The sequence below is a fragment of the Pseudochaenichthys georgianus genome, chromosome 8 (assembly GCF_902827115.2).
Source record: "Pseudochaenichthys georgianus chromosome 8, fPseGeo1.2, whole genome shotgun sequence".
Taxonomy (NCBI): domain Eukaryota; kingdom Metazoa; phylum Chordata; class Actinopteri; order Perciformes; family Channichthyidae; genus Pseudochaenichthys; species Pseudochaenichthys georgianus.
The window spans coordinates 4355996-4382918 of record NC_047510.2 but is presented as its reverse complement, the minus strand read 5'-3'; the positions used below and the strand labels follow the sequence as shown (position 1 = coordinate 4382918).

Genomic DNA, 26923 nt, shown 5'->3' with positions numbered 1-26923 from the left:
GTTTGAGTGTCACGTTGGAGATTTTTTTACGAAAACACACTTCCTGTTTCTTTCAATATGTCACATTTTCATCACAAACCTAATATGTGTTCACACTACACTAGTTTACCAGTTAAATGTAACCCTTAGATGCACGAGTGACTGGACCCTACACTCTTCCATAAGTGGGTCAAAAAGGACCCGTATTAGAATAATATGTGCCATTTTTGTCATTTTGGTTAAGAAAAATCACTTGCATAATATTTAGTATTATATTTTGGTTCACAGTAGAAATATTTTATATTAAATTTTTCACTATTTATAATTTTAGAAACATTTTTTACAGTTTGAAAAAAAAACGAAATTCCACTTATGGAAGCTTGGGGTCGTAATACAAAAACTACAATTTCTTAAAATGTATACAAATTTTAATTAAAATGTGAATGGCATGATATCCAAAACGTGTTTTTTGAGGAATAGCTGGAATATTAAATGATAAAAAAATGTAATTACAAAGATACTTCAAGCACCATCTCACCGGGTCCAAAAAGACCCACTTGTGCATCAAAGGGTTAAATAAAGGTAGACTTCTTTTGAACACCACCATCACTTTCCCTATTTGCCACATACATTTGATGGAATCACATTTGTGCCAATAAGATCAAGCAAGACTTCTTTGAGAAAATATAACAAAAAACGTGTCCCCTCAGAAGTAAAAATGATAACATGCAAATAAATCATTTGTGTAATCATGTAAACTTTAAGTCGCTTTCCTTTTTTAAAACATTCCTTTTATTATTGTGTTCTTATTGGCAGACATCTGGTTCCATAAGATTTCAGCAGCGAACGATGCACCACAGAGATCGAAAATCATGGGATCAAATATAAAATAATAATCCAGAGATTTTATATTTGACTACAGCTCTTCTGTTTTCCTTATCCGCCAATTAGCACAACATGCAGGAATGAACATCAATGCCATATGAATGAGTCAAATGCTAAGTTACTTTACACAACATGGAGCCCTGAAAATAATCACATTCCTTTCAGTTGTCATGTCACGAGACCTTAGCCGCGTTCACACCGCAGGACTTTCCCTGGTACTTTAGTTCCGTTAGTACCAATAATGTCGCGTTCACACCGCCGGGACTACTCAGTGCCGGGAACTCTTTTGGTACTTTTTAGTCCCTGCTAGAGAGGTGGTACGAACCTGGTGACAAAAGAGTGCCAATTTCTATTCTATTTCTATTGGCTGGGCGAATTGCAAACCACGCCCCGTTAGACTCTGAATTTGTTTTGTTAGGCAGCCATTTTTTTCCTCGCTACAAAACCACATCCACACCTGAGCGAGTGGTTTTTTTGTACTTTAAAGCAGTTATGACCACACGTACTACAACACCGGAGCGGTGGAATGATGAGGAAGTGTCGGCGCTTCTGGCAATTTACTCCAAGGACGGGATGCAGCAGCTTCTACAGAAAGCAGTTCCCAACTCCAAATGTTTTGAGCGATGTTCGCTACTTGAGCTGGGAATCGTGCACAGTGCACACGGATGCCGGGTAAAAATAAAGAAACTCAGGCAGGACTATAAAAAAATTAAAGAACACAATAATAAGAGTGGTAACGATTTTCTATTGTTATTATATATATATATTGCCACTGTTTTTTAATACTGACACCTAACTTGCACTAAGGCGTGTCTGCTGCTATATATATTGCCACTGTTACATTGTTTTGAAACTACTTACACTTTATTTTACATTTCACACTGTTATTTAACTTCAATTTACATGCATACGACACACCTGGAACAGCATGATGCCGTTATTGTTATGTCTTGACTGTGCAATAAAACAAACAAACTGGCGAAGCTTTATTTATTGTGTCCCACCCCAAATTTGCAGAATAGAAGAATGTGAGAGCAGACAGGTGTCGGTGGTTGAATTTATCAGAAACACAAGTTTTACACACATAAACACAAGTAATTTATCATGTCATTTGTTTTAGATAAATAAGGGAAAAACACCAAACAAGGGTTGATGTCCTTTTCCAAAATCAGCCTGAGGGGGTAATATATAATAAATACATAAAGATAAAGTCCATTGTTATAATGGGGTATTTTATTTGTAAATTACCCTTATGAACTCCATGTCTGAGGTCGGAAAGTAAACAAACGCCTCAAACAGCGGATGGGCTTTATACCCCCCCCCCCGTGTAGTTCTTCTTCTCTCGTTTTTTTGTTGTACTCGCCGTGAAGTGGTTTTGCGGCCTGCCAGTAAACCCAGAGAAGAAGAAGACGAAGTGACGTCAGCGTAATGGTGCCTCAGGGAAAGTACTGCGGTGTGAATGCGATTGGCACTAGCCCCCTGGCGGATTTAGTGCCGTGGTACTTTTGTGGTACTTTAGTACTTTAGTGCCAGGACTTGCGGCACTAAAGTACCGCAAGTCCTGCGGTGTGAAAGCGGCTCTTGTGTCTGTGGTGATAAACAGTTCTCCCTCTAATGTGCCACTTCCCCTGTGAACCATTTCAACACCTACCATAAATACTGACATCACTTTGACACCATCAGGGGCACCTTTCTCACAGCTTCTACAGGGTCACAGAAGAAGGGGTCTGGGAGCCTGAAAGTCATGTGACGTGTTGAACACATCCAAAGAAATCTCTCACATGTTTGTTTAGCATAGAGCAGTGGTTCCCAACCAGGGGTACAGGGACCCTAAGGGTACTTGAGGGGTTGCAGGGGGTATATCAAAAGATTAGGGATTGCAATATTATTTCCACACAAAAATAAATAAATAAATGTTTTAATCCTGGTGTCCTGCCCCCAGAACTACCAACGCTTAAGAAAGACCAGCAAGCTCAAGTGTCTCAATAAAAGGTGTCCAAACTGCTAGAAGGGAGTCTTAATATTATTATTTCACTCACAACAAATGTAAATGTGAAGTTTAAATGCATTTGTATGAAGGGTGAGTTATACAAGTGGGTTTCATCTAAGGAGCAGCTGGGTTTAATACAATTACAAAGGGTTGAATATAAGAAAATACAAGTCAAAAAGTGTCAATCATCCTTTCTATAATGTCTCAACACTTTTCATTACATATGTCACTCAGTTCTGAAGTTGCTGCTCATCATTTTTTAGCCATGGATGTGATACTAACTTACCGACTTTATTCTAGTATAACTAATGTGTGATTTTCTTTTATATATTCATTTGTTAGCTCATTCTGTATCATTGCATGCATTTGTTATCTGATATGCCACTTTTGCTTCACAAAGTAAATGTCCATGCTGTGGGACTCAAAAAGGATTTCTGATTATGATTACCAGAGAGATAGAATTGAAAGGTGGAGATAGATGGAATGACATGAGCCAAGGGAGCAGCCAGGCTGGGGGTGCACAGAAGGACCAGGGGCCCTGCCCTTTTGTTTTAGACAGGGCAGATGTGTGCAAATCCTTTGACCCACACAAGGCTCCTGGACCTGATGGCATCCCTGGCCAGGTTCTCAGGGTGTGTGCAGTTCAGCTGGCAGAGGTGTTCACAGACATCTTCAACAGGTCCCTGCTGCAGTCTGTAGTCCCCACATGTCTTAAACACTCCACCAGGGACGTGCACAGACATTTGGAGGGGCTATTGCTCTAAACTGGAAAAAGGGCCTCCCCCCGAAAAAAAAACATAAGACGTTTGGAAAATTGTAACTTGTTTTTAATGTAAAATAAACCAAACGATTATTACATCAACTAAATTGAACAGTAATTCACATCTCATAACAAAATAAGCTCAGGCGACTACTTGCATTCGGTGACTTGATTTAAAAAATGAAAACCAGAGAAAAATGTTGTTTTGCGGTCCATATCTCATTAAAATATCTAATGTTAGTAACTATTAAAGACAAAATGGGGACAATTCTGTTCTAATGTAGTTTGAACATTGTAACTGCTGTGCAGTCCAGACATACTGATACAATAGGGCCTCTAACTAAATAAACGAACTAATTAATGAAACCAGTTCAATACGCATTATTAGGGTCTGAGACCTAGGTCGGCGAAGACCCTATTGAAAAGGGAAAACGACCGGCAAAAGCACAGAAAAGGTTCGGAAATCATGACGGCTGAAAGACATTGTCCGATCGGCCTGAAACTTCCCACGTTTGCCAACGGCCGAGTCCTCGAGACACCTAGACACACACGTCGAGGTGCGGACAACAGCCTGCGGAGCGTCGAAGACCCGCTCAACGAGCTTTAATTCTTATTCTTATCATTCTTTATGAGCGCAGTAATGGTAAGGTATCTAATTATTTATTTATTTAGTATTCCATAACTTAGTAACAGAGATGGTCAAACTAAAGTGGTAGAGACATGGCAGACATCCTACAATGAAGCGGGACATTGAACTGTTCACCCGTGAGAGGGCGATCAAGAAAAGAGAGCGAATGGCCCCGTTGAGGGAGTTTACAGATGAAAAGACACAGAAAGACAGAAGCATAATAACAAGTCTAGTTAGGTGTTTTTTTGTAAATAACTGACGGTATCAAGAGGAAGTAAAGTCCCCTGGTTTGTCCCTTATACCCTAACTGCATTGATGAGACAACTCAAAATCAAGTTTCCAAAATCCAACACTGAGGTGGTCTTAAGTTAACGCACCGGCAGATGACAGCGCTGACAAAGTGTGTTTCCCGCAGCGAGACGCTATAATACTAATTGTGGGCTTATCGTGTTGATTAGGCGAATGCTAATGAATCAATCTATGGGGGGCGCCTAAAATTGAAAACAAAAAAAAGTTAGAAAATAAAAAAATATAATTTTTTTTATTTCATAACACAATTTCCCGATTTTGGATCAACAAAGTACATCTTATTATCGTATACTAACAGAACTACGCCTATATTGCATACAGCGCCCATAAACTATGACGACGGGTGACCCGCAAAAAAGGTGATTCGCGGGTAGTATTTTTCCAAACGCTTTTTTCCGGGTTCGGTTCTGGGTAAAACAAAGATGATGCGGGTCGGGTCGCGGGTGTTGCATAATAAATATATTGAAATAATGATAATTTAGTTTAATGTTTAAATCCTCAGACCTCTCCCCCGCGGGACCGCGCATAATCATAACCTCTGCAGCGCATCAATCTGCTGCTGTGCGCGCCACATTCGAAATGGCTGAGGTGAAGCTCTCTAGCGGAGAATACAGCATTTTCAATAACACTTCCTCAAGAGCGAAACGCAGCGTCTGGGAGGCTTTTGGTTCCTAGATGGAGAAAATAACCAACATCCCACGCTTTTTGAGACAAATATGCAACTGCGTGTGTTAATAATTGCACGTTTTCACTGCTCATATATAGGCTATGCGGGTTCGGGTCGGGTCGCGGATCTTGTGCCGACGGGTCGGGTCGGGTTGCGGAACTAATTGGCAATATGTGCGGGTAGCGGGGCGGGTTCGGTATTGCACGTCGCGGGTGTGGGGCGGGAGCGGGTCTTGAAAATCAGACCCGTGCAGGACTCTGCCCCAGCCCCAGTAAAAACCAGAGGTTTATGTGAAATAGTAATGTACTTTTTTTGAAATAATGGTTTTAGTGTGTGTTTTAGTTTAGGTTTTAATTTTGTATTTGTGTTAATTTAAAGAAAATCAAACTCCCAAAAAACGTATACAGCTTTTATTAACATTGGAATTTACTGTGTAAGCGGTCGCGGGGGGGAGAGCTTTAGAGAGCTCTCTCCTGAAAGACTGAGAGGCTCTGATAAGCTCAGCTCAGTGAGGTAAAGGCACACCTTTATATGATCATTATAGTTATAAAAAAACAAGAGAATAGATTTTCATCTATTCTCTTATAGTATAAAATACTATATGACAGTAAAAAAAGTTGTTATTAATAAACAAGAATAGGCCTACAGAGTGATTTGTAAAATATCCATAAATAAAAAGAAAATCTTCTTACAGTTCTGTTTCATATCGTGTTGAGAGAGGTATCCATATATCTCCTAATGTTGCTCTCAAAGTGCACCCGATTGATGCTTTTAACTTCAATATTAAAAAAACAACCATCTTCCCGGGAGAGCATGCCCCGGACCTCCCTAGAGGAGGTTAGGTCCACCCCCCACTTAAATCATATTCAAATGGATAGGATACTAAATACATTTGTACATAAATACATTTGCACACATCTTGTGTCCATATCTTTCTGTTTTGGTGGTCATGCCACAACCGTGCACGTGCATGCATGCACGAGTCATAGTGAGTGTCTGCATTTGGGGGGGGGGGGGGGGGGGGGGCACGCCAGGGCAGCAAATTGGTCAGGGTGGAGAGAGTCAGCAGATTCAGGTTCCTCAGGGTCCACATCACTGAGGACCTGACATGGACTCTTCACACCACCACAATCACCAAAAAAGCTCGACAGCGGCTGTTCTTCCTCCGCAGGCTGAGGAGGTTCAAAATGGACTCCAGGATAATCTGCAACTTCTGCAGGTGCACCATAGAGAGTATCCTGACTGGCTGCATCACGGCCTGGTACGTCAGCTGCACCGCCCTCAATCATAAGGCTTTACAGAGGGTGGTGAAAACTGCACATCCATGGAGGACCCACTCCCAGCGGCTCAGGAAGAAATCCCTCCGGATTATAAAAGACCCCCATCACCCCAGCCACAAACTGTTCTGTCTGCTACCGTCTGGCAGGCGTTACCGCAGCATCCGGACTATAACCAAGACTCAGGGACAGTCATCTGGCTGCTACTTAAAAAGATTTATTTATCTAATATATCATATTCCAATAACTTGCAGCCCATCTCTTATTGCACTATTTCACTTTTTTATTTGCTATTTAGCATTTAGTTGCACTATATAGAGGCTTCTCAATACTCAAATTTCCCCTCCTCGACTCCCCTCCTCGATACTTAGACCCGCCCACAGGAGATGCGAGCGGAGGACCGAGGAGGGGAACCGAGGAGAGAGGAGGGGAAGCAGCAGACGTTTAGAGAAATGAGAACTCCTCTCCTCTGAGCGGTCATTTTAAAGCGACGTCTGTTCATTATTACGTGGCAACAGCTGCATCAGCTGTCGAGTGTTTTGTCATATTTTATAATCTCTGTTAGATCAGCTGAACATTGTTCCCCCACATATGTACTTTTAATTCATTGAGAGTGCGGTATAATGAGACAATACCAGGCTACAGATGCGGACACACACACACAAATATATTTATATAAATATATGCAATTTAAAGTATGAGAGCACTCTCATAATAACGTAACACAATGAGAGACTGGATATATCCCCCCCTCTCTCTGGTCGCTGAAATGGGGAATTGAAATTACGGGCCAAAAGTTGTATTTGCAAGTATTAAAAGTAAGCAGAGGACACCAAACCAACTGAGACCCGTCTGTCCGCCGCATCTGCGCACTGTACAACACACACCTACACACTGTATAACACGCACCGACACTGTACCACACACACCTACAGCTCCTAACGCATAATCAGGCTACAGTCGTTGTGTATTTTATTATGTGAAGCACTAAATGGTCTTAGAAAAAATATCGACTCTTTGTAGATATCTACTAAACTAAAGCAAATAAAGAGAGTAGGCATGTTATACTGAGTGATATATATTTTACACACTGCTCTGCTTTCTGCACCTCACAGCTGTTCTCACTGTAAACATCGCGTTGCGATGAGAGCAGGTTCTAAAATAATATCCAGGGGTTGCATGCAGAGCTGTCATTGGCTGAGATAAGTCCGGCCGTGCGTCACGCCTCCACCGTTCCCGGAAATGCATCCGCGGAGGAGCCGTGGAGGAACCATCAGTGTATCCTCGGTTATAGCTCCTCCAGAGAGCCTCCTCGACGCTCGATCCTCGGTGTGCATTTAGAGAAATGAGACGTCCTTCAAAATGGCGTGCTGAAATTCATTTCCGGGTCACTACCGGAGGACCGAGGAGTCGAGGAGGGGACATTTGAGTATTGAGAAGCCTCTTATGTGTCTGTTTATCTGTGTTGCAGTGTTGGAGGAGCCTGTGACCTAAGATTTTCATCGTCATAACTACTCTGTAGCTATGTTCGCATGACAAATAAACACCTTGAACCTTTGAAAGACTGAGCCCCAGTAGTTAGTTTGAATTTAAACATTGCCTTCATGACCTTTGGCTTGTATGTCTTAATGCAATATTTGCAAAATCCTGGGATAGAAGTCCAGTTTCAAAATCTTTTTGGAGTCAAATGACCCAAAACACAAGAAATCTAATGCAGGATAAATAAAGTACAATAAGAGCGCTGGATGTTTCCATAACATTTGAAATAATGTTTAATAATTGTGCAGCACTAGAGCAGATGCAACAGGACATCCTGTTTCGTTTGTTAGCATACTGCTGTTGACAATATGGGGATTTCTGATGAAAAGATGCAGGAACAAAAAGTTGGTGCCAATGTAAAATGCAGAGGATGACCACGGCTACAAGAGGGGGGTCTCTTTCAAATGCTTTATTGATAAAGGCCATTTTAGGTCAAACACTATTTTGATGTTTCACCTTAAGAGCCCTAGAAACACTTCCTGTCTTCTGTTCTGTGCACCAATCAGCATTATCAACATGACATCACACCCACACAGCCCTGATGAGGCAGAGCGAGGAGTGTTCACTCGTAAGAAATAATACCTAAAGATGATTGTAACACTAGCTTTGACCTTTTTGTCAGAAATCTCACATATTTGGTGAATTACTTTTCAGGGGCTTTAGGTCAGATAGCAATGTCTGTGCCTTCAGTAGAGAAGATGCTAACCAAAGTTAGCATAAAGACTGTAGTCCCTGGAAACCTAGCCTCTAACAAACGTAAAGAAAAGCAAGCTCTTCAGCAACATGTCCTTGCTATAGTCTAGTTTCCAGCAATGTGAACAAATACATGTTGAGAATACCTAAAAGCTTTGTTGCAGGAATATATAGTACAGCTCCCCTGCACATAGAATCTGCTGGATGCTAAATTGCATACGTTTGGCCATTTGCACTATTAGCATTATAGCATTTGAAAACAATAGTTGGCTTGGCCGAGTTGGACCATTTTGGAGTGGTTTTGGAGGTCATCAAGGATGCTGAATCCATTTCTGAAATTGTAAGGATCAATAATGGCATTTTTAGACAGAAAGTGGCCATATTTGTGGACTGATTTTGATTCATGTTGGGTCGAATTTGAAGTTTTAATGGACTCATTTGGATTGGACAGATTGCTTATCTATTTGAAAATAATTGTCCACAGTAGAGGAAATTATTTTAGTTTTGTGCTCTCTAGTTACAATGGTCACAACCTTAGTCCTGGTAGTCAAAATCAGTCCACGAAAGTACAAATGCAACCAAAAACTGCAATATTTGATTCTGAAATTGATCCTTGACTTCCTCAATAACTCCCCAAACCACTCCAAGATTGTCCAAATCAGCCAAAACTGTGTTCTTAACTATTGTTACATATGCTATAATGTTAATTCATGCTAATTCAGGAATCCTGAAGTCAAATGTAATTCCTTTGAAGACCTTTGTTAAGACCCTTTCAATACATTTTAAGACCTCATCGACACTTTGAGTTTTAACCGGTTACCTTGGCGACACACTTTACTATTGATTGTCCTTCCTCCTTATCTTCCAACCATTTGGACGCTAACTTGCATTTCCCCATAACGATGTTGTTTAACAACCGGTGTAAACGGGCCTCCGCGTGCTATCAAGCAGTGAGCGTGCGATGTCCTGTTCAGATGACGTCAAATCCAACGGGATGCCATAAATAAACTCCACAGAATCACACTACACACCTACGCCATGACTACATTCAGGCAGACTGTAGAACACAACCTCTTTGGACCATTTAGATACTTATTGAAAACAAGCTACAAAATGTAATACCTTGGAAAATGCCTTAATTTTTGCTAAATTGATTTATCAACTTTTAATTTAAGACCCCGCGGACACCCTGTAATTAACACAATTTGTGCTCATTGTGCGACTGCCCAACATATGCAAGTTAGCACCGGGCAGTTTCTATGTGCTGGGGACCCATACTTTACATTTCTAACATCAAATGTTGGGGTACTCACTATAGGACTTTATGAGCTGGCAAACAGACCACTCCGCTAAACAGTGACTGTGACTTCTATGATAGAGGAGCAGCTCATCCAAAGGCACAGAAGTCAATGCTCAACAGGAAATCCTTTATGTTCATTCATGAGTCAAATGAAGAAATACAAGTCCTTTAACTTTGGCTTAAATGAGTCTGACATTGTGCTCTTAAAATATTTGTCTTGAAAATTGAAAAACGTGTTAGAATCAGGAGAGGAACTCCAAAACCTGTCACAGCAAAGAAAATAGAACAAAAGAAAGAATATCCCAAGTTAATGTTTGTTCTAGAAATCCGCATCACATCAATCATTTGGTGGCTGGTCGCTCTCTTCCTGTTGAGGTGGTCTCCACGTGCACACACTGACCATCTTCCAGCACATCACAGGAGAGCTTTACTGTGGAGAACATCTGGACTCTGATGAGACCAAATGTTAGTCAACCTTTTAGACATAGAAATGTATGACCTAATCTGGCTTAGTCTCAGCATGTGACCGCTCAGTGTGCACGTAGAGATGTAGAGATGTAAAGATATAGAGTCTTGTTCAAAGTGGCTGAACCTGAAGCTTTGTGGGAGGCTGAGAGGAGCTGATCTCTCTTTCTGTGGGGCTGCCATTCTTCTTTTCTTCCTTTGTCTCTTCCTTCGTCTCCTCCCTCGTCTCCTCCCTCGTCTCCTCCTTCGTCTCCTCCTTCGTCTCCTCCCTCGTCTCCTCCCTCGTCTCCTCCTTCGTCTCCTCCCTCGTCTCCTCCCTCGTCTCCTCCTTCGTCTCCTCCCTCGTCTCCTCTTTCCTCTCCTCGCCGTTCACCTTCCCGTTTTCCTCAGCTTTCTGTTTCTCTGCTTTGGTCTTAAACCTCAGCCCGTGGCCTGTGAAGCAAATGTTGGATTATTTACACAGTAGTATATACACTAGGACTGCTCGATTATGGCAAAAATCATAATCTCAATTATTTGGGTCAATAATTGTAATTGCGATTATTAAATGCGATTATTCATTGACTTTGAAAACATTCATTTATTGGAGAAAAAAATGTGAACAGTATGTTTTAACAGTTGATTACCCTGAACTTTAAGTATAATTCAACTGCAAAACCAAAAATAATAATATATATATAAAAAAGAAAAGTAATAATACAAAAATAATCGTTTTATGTCGATTGTTGTTTTCGTAATCGTTGCAAGCCGTAATCGCGATTAAAATACGATTAATTGAGCAGCCCTAATATACACACAAGCAGGGTTCGAGTTATGTGGGAGCCAATGGGAGCTGAGCTCCCATAAGGAGGGTCTGAGCTCCCACGGACGCAGTGAAATCATACATCTGTGGGGGTCGATAATACATTACCAACAACCATTATTTTTAAACTCTCAGACGGAGAGACTGATAACTACAGCTCAGTTGAGGTTAAGGATTCTCCGGGTGTTTAGATAGTTAACTTAGTCTAAGTTATCTCAGTGGGTCTCAAACGGTTTGGTCATCATTTATGTAAATACATATTTCCATTTGAGCGGGGAGTGATTAGTAAAATATGCATGAATAAAAAGAAAGAAAACTAGGTGAAAAAAGGCAAGATACACTTTTAAAGTCTTTGCTGCTGCCTCAAAGAGGAGCAGGGGGAGAGGAGGAAGACAGGTGAGGCTGGTTCAGGAGCCCAGACACACTTGCAACTTTAAATGAACCGAAAATAAATAAATAAATAAGTTTCAATGTTTTTTTAATATTGGTTATGGCCATGTTCTTGTGATTTTATGATTATTTAAATGTAGGCGAGTGCCTGTTTTTCCTGGCCAAGGTCTGGTTCCTTGAACACAACACGAGCTTAACGTGTCATCACGTGGTATATGTCTCGTCTGACAGGGGTGCAGTTCTGACGGAGAGCACCAGATCGTCGCTCCGCCACTTCCAAAAATTGCAGTGCCCATAAGGAGGAGCCGTACACATGCCGCAGTTTCTGCGTGGCTGTGTCTTTAGTTGAAAGCCCAGTGGCGATCTGTTCATCTGTCATACTGATCATACAGTCAATAACTTTGTTGTTATTAGAATCTGGTTAGCTCGCTATGCTAACGAATATAAGACGCTTTTTCTAAAACCAGCAGTGTTGGGCAAGTTACTTTTAAAAAGTAACTAGTAATAGTTATAGTTACTGCTCTCAAAAAAGTAACTAGTTACTTTATTAGTTACTAAATTATAAAAGTAACTTGTAACAAGTTACTTTACTTTAAAAATAATAACAATAAAATTGAAAATGAAATGCTTTCACTGGTATTTTGCTGACTAGTTCTCTGAAGACAACAGACTCGACCGTTGCGATGGGAAGTATGTCCTCAACAACATACCTGGCAATCAATCTGTTTAGTTGACTCTGGGTGACATGTGGCGATTTAAAAAAAATCATTTTTTGGCTGTTTAGATGGTGTTGCTCCATCTGGGTCACTGCCGGTGGTTGAGACGGTGGGGTCTTTGGCGACTAGTTTTATAGCCCCATGTACATTACTTAGGTGCTCCAGGAGATTGGCATTGCTGTTATTCGATGTGGACAATGCTTTCTGTCCTGCACACAGTTAACATTTTACCGTAATATTTTTTGCGTCCTTTATCCCCAGAAATTGAAAATAGTGGTTATATTTCCAAGTTGCAAATGCACTGCTGCTCCCGCTTATACTTGCATCTGCCATTGTGTGTGTGTGTGTGTGTGTGTGTGAGCATTTCTGTGTGTGTGTGTGAGCGTTGCTGTGTGTGTGTGTTAGCATTAGCAAGTGTTCGTGTGTGTATTTTCCCCATAAGACAAGACCAGTCCAACTCTGTCTCAGATTGGCTTACCCTGAAATGTTACCCCGCATTACCCAATCATCACTCCTCTCTGGTTACTTTCACTTTTCCATGGTGCTGCGAGAGGACATCGCTGTATTCGCCTATAAGTTACATCCGCTGCGAGATTCGGTTCAGTTCCATCACATAATGTAATGCAGTAACGCACCCATTTAAATCACAGTAACTATAACGGCGTTACTTAATGGGAATAGGTAACTAGTAACGATATTAGTTACCGTTAGTCCCAACACTAAAAACCAGTGAGGTAAAGGCACATCTTTATATGATCATTATAGTTGTAAAAAAATAAGAGAATAAAGTAAACATGTATAAAATACTATATGACAGTAAAAAAAAGTTATAATAAACAAGAATACAGTTTGAAAGGAGAGTGATTTGTAAAATATCCATAAAGAAAAATAAAATCTGTTTACAGTTCCGTTTCATATGGGTGTTGAGAGATGTATCCGTAGATCTATTAATGTTGCTCTCAAAGTGCACCAGATTGATGCTTTTAACTTCAACATTTAAAAAAAAAAATCTTGCATGCCCCCGGACCCCCCTAGAGGAGGTTAGGTCCCCCCTCACTTAAATCAGGAAACTAAATACATGTGCACAAACCTTGTGTCCATATCTTTCTGTTTTGGTGGTCATGCCACACCGTGCACGTGCGTGCATGCGCTTGTCATGGTAAGATATCTGGATTAAGAGGTTGCTTTTTCTTTGCACAGCATGAAAGAAAGGCCAAATGAATGGGCTGTGATTTTAGTATTTTTAAGCAGAGGTCAATCATTTGTACGGCCCTCGGAGGATGTTGAAAAAATTGAAATGGCCCTTGAGAGGAAAAAGGTTCCCAACCCCTGTTTTAGGGCAAGGTTTGTGAATACTCTTACAGAATTAACATAATAAAAACGCATTAAAATCTAACTCATATGGGACCTTTAAACTGTAGCCTATGAGAAGCAGCTTTATGTGACTTGATTTTCACACAGTATATGCACTTTTCGATTAGAAAACCACAAATGATAACCCCATTATCAGATACATTAGCCGCTTTCACACCAAGTACTTTGCCGTACTTAGTTCCCAGCACTTAGTTCCCCCATGGAACTAAAGAGCAGATCGCGTTCACACCGGAGTACTTTTCCCTGAGGGAAGATTAGGCAAATGAAGCCGCTGACGTCACTTTTTCTTCTTCTGCTTTGGGTTTACTGGCAGGCCGTAAATAACTTCACGGCGTATACTGCCACCCAAAGTCTCCGGCCGGAAGTCCCCCGAGTTGTGGACTGGCTTCAGTAGAAGCTGCTGGGACTCCCAGCAGCTTCTACTGAAGCCTTCCGAGTAAATCGCCAGAACGCCGACACCTCCTCATCTCCACGCTCCCATGTCTTTTTGTGTTGCCATAAGTTAGTCTCTCTCCATTGGTGCGCGGGGCTAATGCTAATTCTAATCATGCTAATGCCAGCAAATACAATGGCGGCTTCACAAAACTTTTCAGAGTTTTATGGGGTGTGGTTTGCAATTTGCCCAGCCCATCAGAAATTGGAACATTTTTCTCCCCAGGAAAGTACCTGGGACTGAAAAGTTCTCATGAACTAAGTTCTCTTTTTGGTGTGAACGCAAAATCCCAGGAACTATCGGAACTAATAGGGAAAAGTACCGGGAAAAGTACTCCGGTGTGAAAGCGGAGCGCCTAATCTGAATAAAGCCGAACACTCACTTGGACAGTCTGCCACCTCCTTGTAGGCTTTCTTCTTGCAGCAGGCTCGACACAGGTTAAACACACATTTGTTCCCCTGCAGAGCACAACACAGAGCGTCAGGAAGCAAATGTCTTCTGATGCACGGGTATTGTGTTTTAACACAGTTCTTCAGGACAGCTTGGTGTCCTTATTGACATTACACACTGACCTTTGGGTTCCCACACTGCTCACACTTGACATACTTGGCTGTAAGAGAACAGACGGACATTTCATTGGACGTTCTGTGGCCTTCTAGCATTTCTTCAGTTTGATGTTAGAGAGCATGACTCACGTTTCTGCTCGACACAGAAGTTCTTGTTGGGGTTTCGGGATTTCTTCTTCTGCTTGTTTTTGGAGAGCTGGTCAGCTGTTCCGTCAGAGTCCTCCAGCGCCCTCTTCTGACACATCGCCTTCATCACCTCTGGACCCCGTTTGTTACCGTAAGGAACCGGCTCCTCGGGACTAGGGCTGCTCGATTATGGCAAAATCACGATTATTTTGGTCAATATTAATATCACTATTATTAAATACGATTATTCATTGACTTTAAAAAAAAATGTAAATAATAATTAGAACGGTATCTTTTTAACAGTTGAATACTTTAAGTATAATTCAACTGCAAAGTATTCAGCTGAAGCCACATCTTTTTCAACTTCCCTACGGCATTTGTCATATAGGGCAGGCAGTGCAGATCTGGTGAAATGATGCCGAGATGGCATCGCGTAACGCTTGTCCATAGTGTTAACCAGTTGTCCATAGTGCTAACCAGTTGTCCATAGTGTTAACCAGTTGTCCATAGTGTTAACCAGTTGTCCATAGTGCTAACCAGTTGTCCATAGTGTTAACCAGTTGTCCATAGTGTTAACCAGTTGTCCATAGTGCTAACCAGTTGTCCATAGTGCTAACCAGTTGTCCATAGTGCTAACCAGTTGTCCATAGTGCTAACCAGTTGTCCATAGTGCTAACCAGTTGTCCATAGTGCTAACCAGTTGTCCATAGTGCTAACCAGTTGTCCACAGAGGTGGGGACTTGAGTCACATGACTTGAGTTGCATATTTTTTGACTTGAGACTTGCTTGACTAACATTGATAAAAGACTTGACTTGGTATTCATGACTTGAGACTTGACTAAAGCTTGAGACAGATGACTTGAAAGGACTTGACTTTTTAAAATTAAATATTTGCGTTTGTTTTTGTATTGAGATATTACGTTTAGTTATTTCAAAATGTGATCTCTGCAGCATAAAGATCAGTGACACGACCACCACAACATCCAACTTCATTAGTCACTACAGAAAAACCCAGAGGAAGGTACGTGCATGTGTTATGTTAGCAAAGCAAACGTTAAGTTTAAGCTACGTTAGACTTGGTTTCAAATCGATGAAGCATTGCAAAGAGAAGACAAAATGGTAAATTAACACTAGAACCTCAAAGCGATTCATTTGTACTAACCCTGATACTGACGGGCTGTCAGGAGAGGGAGAGAGAGAGGAAAAGAGATGCCTCGTTTATTTCCCCTGTGTTATTATCAGAAGTTACTTTAAACTTTTGAATAATGTAGTTCATCTACTTTTAGTAGTTTGTTTAAATGTTTTAATTATGTTGTTTTTGTTTGTAGAAGTGCATCATTCCTTGATTTATGAATTTGAACTTTTTGATCTGTTATAATGATAAACTGAAGCAATTTCTAAATTAACCCAATTAAGTGAGTTTTAAATCGTCCTACTTAGTTTATAAGGAAATTATGAAGAGGAACAAATTAAATGATTTGAAAATGATATCTATGTAGGTGCTGACGCTGTTGGCGGTTCTAGCGTTAACAGAAATGTAAGTTAAATGTGTGTAATGGCAAATGCCATCTATGATTTTCTTACCTGGAGTTCTGCCTTTTTGAACAGACTTTTTGAGTCCTAGCTATATTGTCTGCAGTTCTAGGGTTAATATGAATCTAATATGATTGTCATCGGTCTAAATTAGATTTCAAATGATTAACTGTGTATGTAATGAAGATCATAGTGTGGGTTGAATCCATTTTCATAACCACTGTCTTTTAACTGATTTAAATGCGGAAACTGGGCTTATTCATCAGAATTTCGTATGACTTGACTTGCTTGACCTGAGCAATGACTTGACTTGACTTGCTTGACTCTCACCACAGTGACTTGGGACTTGCTTGATACTTGTAGGTCAAGACTTGAGACTTGCTCATCACTTGCACATGTAGGACTTACTCCCACCTCTGGTTGTCCATAGAACTAACCAGTTGTCCATAGTGCTAACCAGTTGTCCATAGTGCTAACCAGTTGCTTAAACCCCTGGTTGCTAACCGTGCACATGTCTTTAGCTATGTAGAATGTGAGGGATCTGTTATATCTTTGCATCTATAGTGCTAACCAGTTGTCCATAGTGCTAACCAGTTGTCCATAGTGCTAACCAGTTGTCCATAGTGCTAACCAGTTGTCCATAGTGCTAACCAGTTGTCCATAGTGCTAACCAGCAGGGATGGGTATCGTTTGAAATGTATCGATTCAGATTCTGCTTATCGATTCCGGTTCTTATCGATTCCCCGTTTCGATTCCAAAATTGTAAAAGAAAGAGGTCAAACGTTTCGATAACAAAAATATCTTTATTTTTTTAATCTTTAACTGACATTTTTACAAATAAAATATATACATGCAATACAAATGTATTACACAATAGCTGTGCTTTATTTTAACTGAGCTATGCCTGTGGCAAGCTATTCACAGGCATTGCACTGTGCCTTGTCTTTTTCTTTCTTAGTGTAGTGGAGCCTCACTTCAGAGCGTTTACCGCGACCCATCTTTGGTGTTATGAATTGACTGAGCTTGTGAACTGTCTACGGGAGCCTCGCTGCAGGGAAACTGTGGACCTCTGTCGCCGCTCATGATCGCGTTTAAAAAAATGAAGGGCGGTGCCGGCCGTCAGCGTACCAAGCCGGCCGCCAACGGCCCGCTCACGACCGGCCGTTCTGTGATTCTCCAGAACACACAGATGCTGCGGCGCAGACGGACCCGCGGCGCAGACGGACCCGCGGCGCAGACGGACCCGCGGCGCAGACGGACTCGCGGCGCAGACGGACCCGGTGGAATACAGGGTCTACCGCGTTTAGGAACCGTTAAGCAGAACCTCAGGGAAACTGTGGACCTCTGTCGCCTGTCAGCGCAATTAAAATGATGACGTTTTAAAAAAGCGGTCCGGGCCGGCCGTCTGTGATTCTCCAGAACACACAGATGGCCAGTCCGCCCCTGCTGCACTGTACTTTTTTTTGTTCCACGTCGGACTCCTTAAACCCAAAGTATTTCCAAACAGCGGAATTCGTGTTACCTTTCTTGTTCACCAGTTGCTCTTGTTCTGCCATCTGCCAGCGCTGAACTCGCACAACTATTGTCACTCACAACCTGGCCGAGAGGGCTTTTAGGGAGTGGCGAAAGCGCACACAGCAAAATAATCGTTTTATTTAGATTATGTTGTTTTCGTAATCGTTGCAAGCCAAAATCGAGATTAAAATATGATTAATTGCACAGCCCTACTTGGGCCTGAAAGGTTGGAAGTAAGGTTAGTGATTACTAGTCTGTTTGCCAGCTCATAAAGTCCTAAGAATGTTGAGTACCCCAAAGTGTTATGTTAGAAATGTATAGCACATAGAAACTGCCGGATGCTAACTTGCATATATTGGGCAATTTGCACTATTAGCATTAGTGAGCATATGCAGACGACAGTTAAAAAATGGCTTGGCCGATATGGACAATTTTTGGAGTAGTTTTGGGGGTTATTGAGGATGTTGAATCAATTTCTGACATTTTCAGAATTAAATATGGCTGATATCTTTGATGATTTTAAAGTTTTAGGTGAACTCAAAACTGCCATTTCTGATCCTAAAAATTGCAGAAAACATCCTCAATATACCTAAAAAACCACACCAAAATTGTTCAACACTGCTGGCAAGTAGACAATACCCAAGGAATGTGTCAATAAATCTGCAGCTCAATGTCCAAAAGTTTGAACTCGGTGAAAAAACTCACACTGGTCTGATGTAAGGCTGGCAGATCCAGTGAGGGAAGGGCAGGCTGCTCTTCTTCTCCTCAACTCCATTTCCATTGGCTATCTCCTCCTGTGCAAACACACACACAGTAAATAACTCTCAGGTATCCTCACAAAGATAGCTTTGCAAACACAACATTTTCAACAGTGCTGCGTGCTGTTACCTGGCAACGCAGCTTCAGCTGTTTGCTGACATCGGCCAAACCCTCCACGGTCTTCATTTTGGCCATGTCCTCTCTAAGGTCCTGGTGGATCTGTAGCCTACACACACACACACACACACACACACATCCCACAATAAATCATCTGAGTGAGACATTGTTGATTTTCTATCACACTGTGACCCTGCTACAGTGGTGACCCAATCTCATACCTCCTTACAACTTCAACAAACTGGCACGGCAAGGTTGGGAAAATGCCTTCATTTTCAACCGAAGTAGTTGTTGGAGCTATATATATTTATTTATATTATTTAATAGTTGAACCTTTATTTTCTTTTTCTTTATTGTAAATGTACCTTTTATCCTCTCTGAAGTTGATGCTTTTATTTTGAAGGCATCTTTGGGCACCTGGTGATTATGCATATATTGGAAACAGGAGGTGGTGGGATTAGCGCACCAGTGCGGGATATGCTTTTTACCAGTGTGAAACACCGATAGGGTAAAAAATAAAGGGGTGTTACTTGCCGTACTTTTTCCGCTGCTACAGGAGTGTTAGTTCTTACTAATGTCCAGTGGTCTTCAGTCAGTGTAATACCATTTGTCTAATGTGATTTATTTGGGTTCCTTTTTTTTTAAAAACACATTAGGGTTTCCAGATTAATTGCAATTCACGTTGACAGCCCTAACCCTAATTCAAATGCATAACAAATGGGCTCCTATACTGCAGTAATACAGTATATACAGTACAAGCCTGCTATTTACTGAGTTCAGGTGTTCAATTCATCAATCACATTTTATTTATAGAACTCATTAACGCAAATGACACATTGTCTCAGGGGGCTTTACAACGTGTGGAGCTTACAACACCCTCTGTGCTTCCCAAGAAACCCCATCATTCATGTGGAATAATGTGTTATACACTGAACATGGCAATAACAAATTACTTATAATACAATTATATAATAATTACTTAAAATGTAGTAACGTTATTGCTGGCAGTTACTTCAATAATTGTATGGGTTGACTTATTTTATACTGCTGCTTTTTCTTGTAGTTTTATCAACGTGTGCTTGTGTCTATATTTACTCTTTCTACGGTTTTTTTCAATTTCCCCGCTACGGGAAGAATGAAGGACTTCTGATTCCGATTATAACACTCGGGGAGTGCAACAGAGGTGAGGTCACTCTAGAAGTGGATAGATGTTGTGATAATGCAACCAAATATAAAGCCACACATCGCACACAGCATGACAGCATCTCCACAATCATCCGTGTGTGTGGTCATTAGGGCTGTGCATCTTCACTGGTCTCACGATTCGATTACGATTATCCTGTCAACGATTCGATTCAATTCGATATCCTGATGCATCACGATTCATACCAATGCGTTGCATCCTCAATTTTCTATATTACTGCACATGGCTTATTTTTCATAATGCATACATGCAGTAAATACATAAGAACTCTCTTTTTATTATTTAGAAAGTGCTTCAGAAATCAATAACATAAATGTCTTGACATTAATTTATAAACCATAATAAATTAATTGTATAGGTCTAGCCTCCCTATATCTGTGTGTGAAGTGGTTCCATCCTCAAAAACAAAAAGCTAATGCTTCTGCAGTCTAGCTGCAGCTTCTAGCCACGGCCTTCTGTTAAGAAAGGACACTGAAGGTCCTGAATGAGGCATCACACACAGGACATGAGTCTGAACACAGCAGACAACAGGAGTATTTACAACAGCATATACAAACTAAAATAGTGCATGTGGGTGCACACTCACATTCTCTGTCTCACTGTTACATAAATCCCATGAATGTATGAGATTAAATTTGCTTCATTATATCTCAGTGATTAAGTGAATAATAAAGTTTCTATCGGGCCACTATCAGCCTGTCACTCATTATTTTCAGGGAGGGGGCGGGGCTTGGAGGAACGGAGAGGAGACGGTGATCGCGGAAGCTTTTTTCCTCCTGCCTTCACAAACTTTACACACGTATTTATCATCTGAAAATTGCTAGAGGACATTCATACTCTGCAATCCAAGACTTAATTAAATCCACGCGATTATTTTTGAAAAACATAAATCCCTGTCTGTGTCTCTGAGCCGCAGCGACACAGAGTGACTCAGAGCGGGTCCTTCTGCTGTTGGTTCTGGACTGGTGTTCTTGTGTTGGTGGATAAAGCAGACTGCTCCGTGTTTGGTGCCGCTGTCAGGTCTGTTCCCTGATCTCTGCGTCACCGACCGATTTGATATTAAAGTGACAGAAAAAAAAAACGTTATAATAAAGCCGCGGCCGGAAAATCAGGAAGCAACGTTACTACGCTATAACCGATTATCTTCCGTCACTGCATCGATACCGAATCGTCCACGTCCGCATCGCAATGCATCGTAGAAACGATTATTTTCAACACCCCTAGTGGTCATACATCAGACATACGTGTGTAGCCAGAGCTTGAAGAGATGGGCTCGTACGTAGGACAGAGTGCAGGGGGGGTGCAGCTTCACCAGCTCCAGATACTCCTCCGCTATCTCCCACACCGGGGGGCTGCGGCCCTCAAACAGCGCCGGGTTGTGGAGGTTCCCCTCTGAAAAGAATATGAACAGAAATTTGTATCTAATCTATAATAATCTCCTCACAGCTCAATGCCATGACAACCACAGCGTGAACCTCCATCTGTCAGTCCAGAATGTCATTTTGAAGAAATTCCCTCGTCATGATATGATATAGCCCTACTTTTAAATTCTAATTTGGATTGAAATCAACTTCCTTGTGTTTGAACACATTGTTCTTTTTTATCCATCTTTCAAGATTTTATTGACACAAAAAGCTGTTATCTGTTCCCTGTGCCAAAAAAAAAAATGTTCACTTGTTTTTGCTCTATATCCTGCCCCATTTTTTTCGTATTTACTTATTTTTCTTTAACCCGCTGAGGTCCACGATGTCGCTGGCGTCAGATGTTTTTTCCTTAGCCCCGGACAAATTCTCCCTCAATAATATAATACATTAACCTACTTTACCTATAGGATGGACGGCAGAATTGTAATTTCCCATGTTCAGTGAATGCAACACAGAGGCAAGACGACGCCACCAGACCAATCAGAGACTTGCATGGAAATAAACGTGTTTTATTGGCTGACAGGTACGTACCTCTCCTCTGTGACAATGTTTAAACTTTAAACTGTCAGCCCCGGACGCGGAGATCACAACACTCGCGCGATTATCTCCGCAGCAGAAAGTTTAAGTCTCACTTTCAACTGCATGTTAGCCCAGCACCATATCTCCATCACACATGTTTTGTACAATTTCAGGCGATTTGTCATCCATTCTAGAAAAACTATGTTTTTTTGAGATTTCAAGAAGCCTGAAAAAATGTATGGATGTCTTTTATGTACATTTATCCATGTTGGAAGTAGACTTTGATGTTTCAGGAGTTAGATAAAGATTATAGAGATGCAAATGAACAGGGAGTGTCATCCATAATAAAAACGCTTTTTTGTATTCCTTTTTTTTTTACTCGCCCCCTGGAGGTGTAGACAGTGTGATGTGGCCCTCTGCCTTGTACCAGACACAAACTGCTTTGAGGAATGGCACAACTAATCTTGCTGATATAATAACACTATGACTTCTTTTGGTAAATACATATTGATTTTTTCCTTTGAAATATTTAAAGTTTTCCCGTTTCAGGCGTTCCTCATAAATCTTTATCAAGATACAGGGACGGATGGGCACTAACGCATAGCCTGAGCATGAATGTGCATTATAGAAGATCACTCATTAACATGTAATGTGAAACAATACCTGCGCTCATGACTCCCTGCACTCCCGTCTCCTGAATGCAGCACTCCACGTCACTCAGGTGCTGAATGTTGCCATTTGCAAACACTGGAATATTTACCGCCTTCCTGCAGCACAAACACACCACACCTGATTTGGTATAGCTATGATAGGAGCACCAGATACTTGCAGGATTTAAAAGGAGGTGACTTAGCTTACCGTACTGCCCTGATGTGCTCCCAGTTAGCGATCCCCGTCATGGCTCCTTTCTGGTCTTTGGTTCTGCCGTGCACCGTCAGCAGCTGGGAAGATATTTGACAAACATTTAAACAACATCTTACGCTTCCTGAAACAGATAGCAGATTGTACAGATTCGTAAAGACAGTTGATGAATTTGTTCTGCATGAACATGGTCCCACCTGACAGCCAGCTCTTTCCAGCATCTGGGCGTAGCGGACCGTCTTCTCCATCTCCTCGAACACACGGATCTTGCAGGTAATGGGCACCGAGAGCTTTTCATTGGCTAACCTGACTGAAACATGAGAGGAATGTTCAGAGACAGTAAACACTTTAATAATCACTTCATAGAGTGGTGCAGTGATGACATGTTTTTTGGAAGGCAAACCAGTAGTTAGCGTGACAACGCTTTCCTCGAGAAAAAGTAATGGGATTTTTCCATTGGATTTGGAAATATTGCAGAATATTAGATCAACATTTGAATGATACTTACATGTTTTGAGGATAATCTCCACCCATTAAAACCTTTTTAATAATTGAAGCAGAAATGAAATCCCCAGAAGTAAAAAGCTAACGTAACGCAATAAACTAAATACATGATGGTCACATGACTTCATGTCACATTAGGCCACTTGTTAGCTTCCGATGTTTTTGTAACACATAGCTGCTTCAGGCATTCACCAGTGGGGTATTACTGACGTAGCTTGTCGTAGAACAAAACGTGAAAATCTCTCCAGCTTGTGTTAACCTCAGACCTTATTACCGTGAATCTAACCAAAAACATGTTCAAAAAACTTTGAATTCAAGACAGGGGAAGCGGAAGTGGTGAAATGCCAACTAATTTCCACGTTTTGGGACTCATTCCTGCACCACTCTATAATACACTGAATACACTGAGGTCATCGCGACAACACGTTTAAATCAGACTTACCCATCCTCTCTAGCAGCTCCCACTTGTCTTGTAGGAAAGCTCCATACTGCCCTGAGAAACAAGCATCGAGGGAGGTTAGTTTTCTGCGAGGGGGGGATTTTCTGATCATCCACTAAGAGGTTTTTTCTGCAGCAACTGAGAGTACCTCTCTTTGCGATCATCTGTGGGCAGCCCAGGTTCAGGTCGATGGCGTCGCAGTAGTCCTGCGCCATCAGAGCCGCCTGAATGAACACCTCTGGATCATTGGCACAAAACTGACACACAGAGGAAGCAATGAGAAGCAATGATAATGTCAGACAAAACGCGTGAATGGAAACTATCATAACAGAACTTGGAAGGTATAATAAAGATGGTGGTAATGTTCCATGAATCACCTGTGTGATGAGCGGTCTGTCCTCCTCACACACTTCATTGTAGAGGTTATCTCTCCTGTAGTTAGCGTCCCTAACAAACACCTGAGCGTGCAGCATGGGGGTGTAGCAGAGATGAGCGCCGTGCCTGCGACTCAGCAGCCGCCACGCCAGCTCGCTCTGGTCCACCATGGGGGCCACCACATATCGGGCTTCCTTCAGGGTCTTCTTCCAGAACTCAAAGGCCTGCAGCTTGGCCATCACAGCAGACTTCAACAGACAGGAAGAACAGAAAGTCATAAAGAGCCTGCAGGAAAGCTAACACACCAAGGAGGTCCTCCAAGAAATAAACTGTGAATAATAACATTTGAGCAACACATTCAGGTAGCTGTCAAACCTTGGAAACCTAATAATGAATGGTGTTGTATTCTGAAGTACAGCCAGTGGTGGAAGGAGTACTCAAATGTTTTAGTTGAATAAAAGTAGCAATACTTAAATTGTACCCTGATACAAGTACAATTCCTACATTCAAATCTTACTCAAAATATACTTAAAGGCACAAAACTAAAATTACTCGTTAAGCGTAATGGCCAATTTAAGAATCATATTTGTAGTTTTACCAATATGCTGGATATCTCAACCTATAATTTCATGTAAAAGTATATTTAATGATTTAGTTATATTAGCTAATAATCTTAATCTGAAAAGTAACTATTAATTAAAAAAGTGTCAGATAAAAGTAGGAGTGAAAAGTTAAATACTGGCTGCCAAACTGTACTGAAGTAGAATTTTTAAAGTAGCATGAACTAAAATTACTCAAGTAAAGTACAAATACCTGAAAATGTTACCTAATTACAATTTGAGTAAATGTACTTCGTTACATTTCACCACTGAGTATAGCTTTCATTAGCATAACATTAGCTTCTTGCTGTTAAACACTCGTGTTCGGTTCGAAACTGTATTATTATATTGAATAGCCCAACTAGCTTTATTTGCACTGCCACATTAGCACAAACAAAGTACACACAGTACTTAATTATGTTCGTTTCGAGTGTTTCTGTGTAACACTTCATGGTTGTTATTATTATTATCATTATTAGTGTTTTTATAATTAGCTGTGTCTGGGCTGTGCTGCGGTTAGCAATCCGAGCTAGCAGCAGCTCATGATCGAGCTGCATGTGTTTCTCTGGCAGCGCGTGCACCGCCACGCTACAGTACCACCAGTAACCTGAGTAATACCCGTATGTACCTGTACTACCTATATGTACTACCTATATGTCCTGTACTACTTGTACTGCTAATATATGCTGAGAGTTTGCCGTGTCACCTGCAGTACTGACAGCTTTGAAGAGTATTCCAGGTGCAGCACTTTCCAAATGTGTGCAACAGAGAAACACCACCGAGAAGAAACGTTCCCTTTCTATCGTTCCTACAGCTTTCCTCTTTTCATTTTGTTAGGTTCATTTGGAGCATTTCCGCCCCCAGCTGGTATGGAGTGTATACTATGTTTCTCATTATCAATATTACCATTATTTTTTTCTTAATGGATTTGAATCATGTACAGTCTATAATTTGAATGAATGAATAACATCTATCAGATCATTGCATTGCTTTTTTCTTCCTCGTATTTCTAGTAGAACATGTTGCATTATAAACTACTTTAAAGGTGGGGTAGGTAAGTTTCAGAAACCGGCTCGAGATACACTTTTTGTTATATTCCATGGAATGCTCTTAATATCCCGATAGCAATGAATATCTTAAGTGCTTTGACAAAAAAATCCATTAAAAAATGTCATCTGTGGATTGGATTGCCGCCCTGTCTGTTATGGGGGTTATTCCCTATCTTTATTCAAGAGCGTGGTATTTAAATTTGAGAGCATACTTTATGTATTTATTTCCCTCAAACTCTGTCCTCGCACTCAAATACTGCCCTCACACTCAAATAGTGCCTGCTTGCACTTAGATCTGCTCTGCTTGTGCTCAAACTGTACGCTTGCACAATTATTCTGTGCGCGCTCGAAACTTTTGTGCAACAACGTCAAAATCCCTCAACCAATAGGAGGCCAGGTGTCCTTGCGGGTGCGTTCGCTTTACTTATTACAGCGTCCCGTCAGGGCGGTTACTCTTTGGTTTATAAACTCCAGCCCTCCACGGCTTTATAACATGTACTTGTAGTGCCGAGAGATATGGAGTCAGAGGCGGTGCATCGAAGGTGCAAAAGGGAGCTTTAATGAGGAGCAGAAAAGGACATGTTGTCGGGTCGCAGCCCGGGTCGACAAGAGAGAGAGCCAAGAGGGCACACACTATTTATAGGTAACCCATAACATGTCCGTGTGGGAACAATAACCGCAACTGTAGTTTCAAGTTTGAATTATGTCCCAGTGGTTAAATAGGTGGTCACCACACAAGCCCCCCCAGAATTCAAACATGGCAACAAAAAAAAAAGATATCCCCACGTCCGTGGAGGAAGCACCACAAGGGCCGAGGAGGGTGGGGCCGCAGGTGAGGAACGGGCCACGAAAGGGGGCCGCAAGAGAGGGCAGGGGCCCTAACGAGGGCGAGGGCACCCACACCGGGGGCGGGCCGTCGTAAGGGGGCCGCACTAGGTGTTGCGGAGAACCCAGCAGGAAAGAGGGCAACCCGGCCGCAGGCAGACGCACAACGGCGGCGGGCATGAAGTCCTCGGCAGGCGTCGAGGTATCCCCGGAAGAGAGGGCAACCCGGCCGCAGGCAGACGCACAACGGCGGCGGGCATGAAGTCCTCGGCAGGCGTCGAGGTATCCCCGGAAGAGAGGA

At 41.6% G+C, this 26923-nt stretch overlaps 1 protein-coding gene across 2 annotated transcripts; it reads right to left on the bottom strand.

Moving 5' to 3' along the window:
* Positions 1-10139: 10139 nt before the first annotated feature.
* On the bottom strand, positions 10140-25530 carry dus1l (dihydrouridine synthase 1-like (S. cerevisiae)). Of its 2 annotated transcripts, none has more exons than XM_034090145.2 (14): positions 25455-25530; positions 24152-24397; positions 23923-24031; positions 23778-23828; positions 23029-23141; positions 22829-22911; positions 22634-22737; positions 21272-21419; positions 18836-18932; positions 18653-18741; positions 14903-15078; positions 14780-14817; positions 14590-14665; positions 10140-10924 (listed from the first exon to the last, which is right to left on the bottom strand). In XM_034090145.2, the coding sequence occupies exons 2-14, from the start codon at positions 24386-24388 to the stop codon at positions 10605-10607; spliced, it is 1641 nt and encodes a 546-aa protein (XP_033946036.1). In that variant the 5' UTR covers positions 24389-24397; positions 25455-25530; the 3' UTR covers positions 10140-10604. The 2 variants fall into 2 exon arrangements, with proteins under 2 accessions (XP_033946036.1, XP_033946038.1); XM_034090147.2 differs by having other exon boundaries at positions 25468-25523.
* Between the last annotated feature and the right edge of the window lie 1393 nt (positions 25531-26923).

Bases quoted from the DNA above. Each gene is read 5' to 3' on its own strand.
- dus1l (XM_034090145.2), bottom strand. From the start codon at position 24,388: ATGGCCAAGCTGCAGGCCTTTGAGTTCTGGAAGAAGACCCTGAAGGAA. The intron at 21,420-22,633 runs GTATTGTTTCAC...TATTCTTTTCAG, and splicing joins GCAGGGAGTCATGAGCGCAG to AGGGGAACCTCCACAACCCG. The intron at 14,666-14,779 runs GTCAGTGTGTAA...TGTGCTCTGCAG, and splicing joins AGCAGTGTGGGAACCCAAAG to GGGAACAAATGTGTGTTTAA.